The following is a 3,551-nucleotide window of genomic DNA, read 5'->3' on the forward strand; positions in this document are numbered from 1 at the left end:
AAAAAGTCAAAATATGGTAATACTGTTCATTTCGTAGCTCAAGCAGTATAAGAAGAATTGCCACTTAAAAATATATCTCAAAACTCTATAAAAACCATCTTGGATTGTTCTGAAAACATGTGGTTGGACAAAGGGAATAAAATGCATGTAGAAGGAAAGTGGTGGTGCACATATTAGGCTGAGCCCCACCCAGAAACCCCAGGAAGTGCCAGGCAAACATACAACTATTAATGTGACCAGTCTCTCCATATCATATGATTCAAGTTAAACCTGGCATTTATTGCTCATCTTTGAAATACAATACAACTATTCAAGTTCCAGACTTTCAACTTTGTTCAAATATTCACTTGTGTTAATGCATTTCACTTCTGTGAAGTCCATTTAACCATTTACAAGGAAATTACAAATTAAAGTGGGTTGTTGCATACACTAAATAATACACCATTACTACAGCAAAATGCTGTTTATTGATGAACATGTGGGGAACTAAATAGTTACTTCACAAAACTATCAGTCTGGTACTTGCATTTTTGTACCCTAAATGCATATGCATCATCTTAATACCAATAGTCATCCACCTTACTCATAACTAACCCAATGCAGCAATGTAAATCCACAACACTACCATGATTTTCTCAGCAATAAAAACATTATCCCAGCTGCAGCCATCTAGCCCACCATATGTCTCCTACCGCCAGGGGGGAAAAAACTCCACACCCAGATCACACTACCAGCAACGAGAAGGTGAGCAGCCCTTTGCAATGAAGTACTTGCACGAAGTCCCTCCCGGTAACTTCTGTTAGTAACAGCTGACCCAATCAATACCTAGGTGTTTAGTTCTATCAAGAACACGGGTGAGCTCCCTCGCCTCTGCAACGAGCTATGTTGCATTAACCTTCGACTCTGATTTAAGAATTGGTCACGTGGTCGTGCAACTTCCCGACGCTGCAAAGAAATGCTAACAATGACGAAAAAGGGCTTTTTCGCGGCACATTACATTACGAAACGGCTAGGAAACCCTGCGTTCCTCTTTAACCTTGCCTCCACCGCGGTGCCGACACGGCCCAGCACATGGCCGGCAGCGACTTGGCCTTTGTGGGCCTATCAATCGGGGTTTTTTTGGGGAAAAGACTACCAAGTCGTCTCCTAGCAAAAAAAGGAGGGTTAATCCGGCGAGCGGGGCCACCACGTCGCCAAAACCGCCCGCATTCCATCACTGCATGACTCGCCCTTGTCAATACTCCACCCGCGTCCTGGGCCCTGCCTCGCCCGGCCCTTTTCCGCCCACGATCGACCCCGAAAGCCGGAATATCCGCGAACCTATTCCATGAACGCAATTTGGGGCGCTGGGAGTCCCCTGCCTGCCCCCTGCGCCCCCACGCCCGCGCCGCCCATGCAAGGGCGAGGGCGGCGCATGGCGGCCGCGGCGGCCCACGTGAGCGACTCCAGACAAAGACTTGCTCGCCACCGCACTAATTAACGCGACCGAATTGTCACCTCCGCACCCAAAGGCCGCCGCGTCGTCGTACACGAAGCACACCGATGAGCAAGACGCACTGCAAGATAATCGGCCGATTAGCAGGCGAAATGCGCAGAGAAACAAGAACATGCGCTGCCGTGTCCTTACTTCGTCACAACCGCGCGTTTAAGACGTGGCCTTGGAATGTCTCGTTTTTCTAGCGGTAATTCATCGGAAATTACTAACAATTCATTTCACTTATACCTACAATGCTGTCGAAGGGAACTAGAATGGATCTACGGTTGAGCCACGAAGGTATATCACGCCCTTTGTCAAGTGGAGCGCTGCCTCACCTTCTTCCTGCGAGATCCGGAGCCAGACAGGCGAACATGCGGCAAAGATGGCGGGAAACACCGGGTCACGTGACCATAGAGAAACACGAACGGAGGGGGGAAGGGAAAAGGACACTGTAATCTTATATCGAAGTTATTGTTTGTTCCACATTTCAATAATAATTTAGTATGTAAACTATTCATTCATTAGGTTTGAATTTCATAAATAAGTTTTCCGAAGGATTATTTAGTATTAAACATTCCGTAAAAATTCGGAGATGCAGACTCTGACGTCACGCACAGAGCCAATCATAAAACTTCACAAGATTTGGCGGGAGAATGTAGAAGAGGGATGATTCATCAAGAGAATTTGATTAATCTAAGAATGTCTATGATTTCCTGAGGCTTGTACCTTTTATTAAATATTATACTGTCCTATTAATACTGCCACGGATATGTAATATAATTAAGGTTGTTTTTTTTCTTTTACTAAATTAAAACATATGGAGGTATCTGGTAACGAACCAGTTGGTTCACAATGAAATTGTTTCAGTTCCTCCGCACCCAAAAAAATAACAAAAATAATTTCATAATTAGTTCCATGTGATGTTTAGGGAGAATCGTGAAATTGTAGACACTATTACACACACTGGAAACCTCTGCAGCTACACCATCATATAATTTTCAATAAAGTTTGATGCACCTCCCTTTTCAGTAATTCCTTGATAATTCTATAGTACAATACATGAGATCTGATACATATAGATACAAAGCCTGTAGTAATGAAATAGTAGAATATTTCACTCTGGCTAATCTGATACAAAATTCAGGCAATAGCATCATATAACGCACGAGTGCTAGGAAATATTACTTGATCAGAAATTAAACTCATTTGAGCACGCACATGTTATTTATTCATAACCTTGATTTCTAAAGAAAATTGCACTGAATAAGATTATACTCTTATACTCTTACAAAATCATACAAAGTTTTTTTTCATATTTCTTATCAACGATCAACCCTTCGAGCTAACTTTAACGTAATATCCACATCTCAGAAGTGACAATAATTTTAATGTTCAACTTCCTCTACTCAAACGAGGTGTTATATTAATTAAAAGAAATAAAAGATATTATGTATAACCGCAGATGAGGTATTTTAATCGTTAGCATTACTTTAACAGTTACAGTAGTAGTATCATATTCCATCCTCGCTTTGCATGTGGAGGGGAAATATTCCCGTGAGAAGTGACCAGAATAACGAGAAACATCAATAACTTGGAATTTTCATTGACCACTAAGACCCAGGTCACACGCGAGGTTAACAATATATATATATGAAAAAATGTCTACCTTTTTTTTACTAATCTTATGCTCGTAACATCTGTTTTATCGTATATATTTCCTCGCGAGCTCACTCTTCAGATAGAACCTACTCTGACGTCTGAATATTGCGTTTGGAAACTTAAATCGTGCTGAGCAGTGAATATTTTTTCATATGATTATATGAAAATGTTCATTGTAATGATCAAGAAAAGGAAAATGGGAAAATCATATATGCTTTCTTTCTAAGCTATGTTATATTATTATGAAGACACCATCAAAATCCAGACATGGAATAGCATTAAACAAAATCACATAAAAGAAACATCATTTAAAATATCATGTCACATATTAAAAATATATATTTATGCATACAACTGTCTTTCAATCTTGTATATTATCATCATTATTCCACACCCTATCATTCCACTGCCGGAC

The 3,551-nt window shown here is 40.7% G+C and overlaps 2 protein-coding genes across 2 annotated transcripts in view; both read right to left on the reverse strand.

Moving 5' to 3' along the window:
* Positions 1-1,859, reverse strand: part of LOC119592064 (nucleosome assembly protein 1-like 1) — a gene marked incomplete in the record, with an annotated part of 11,105 nt that extends 9,246 nt beyond the window's left edge. The window contains 1 exon segment of the mRNA XM_037940873.1: positions 1,728-1,859.
* Positions 1,725-1,847, reverse strand: LOC119592063 (periodic tryptophan protein 1 homolog; the record flags this gene model as incomplete). Its single annotated transcript, XM_037940872.1, is given in 1 exon segment — positions 1,725-1,847. A coding segment is annotated over 1 exon segment (103 nt), but the record flags the coding sequence as incomplete, so codon positions are not given.
* Positions 1,860-3,551: the final 1,692 nt, after the last annotated feature.

This window comes from Penaeus monodon, chromosome 29 (assembly GCF_015228065.2).
Source record: "Penaeus monodon isolate SGIC_2016 chromosome 29, NSTDA_Pmon_1, whole genome shotgun sequence".
NCBI lineage: Eukaryota > Metazoa > Arthropoda > Malacostraca > Decapoda > Penaeidae > Penaeus > Penaeus monodon.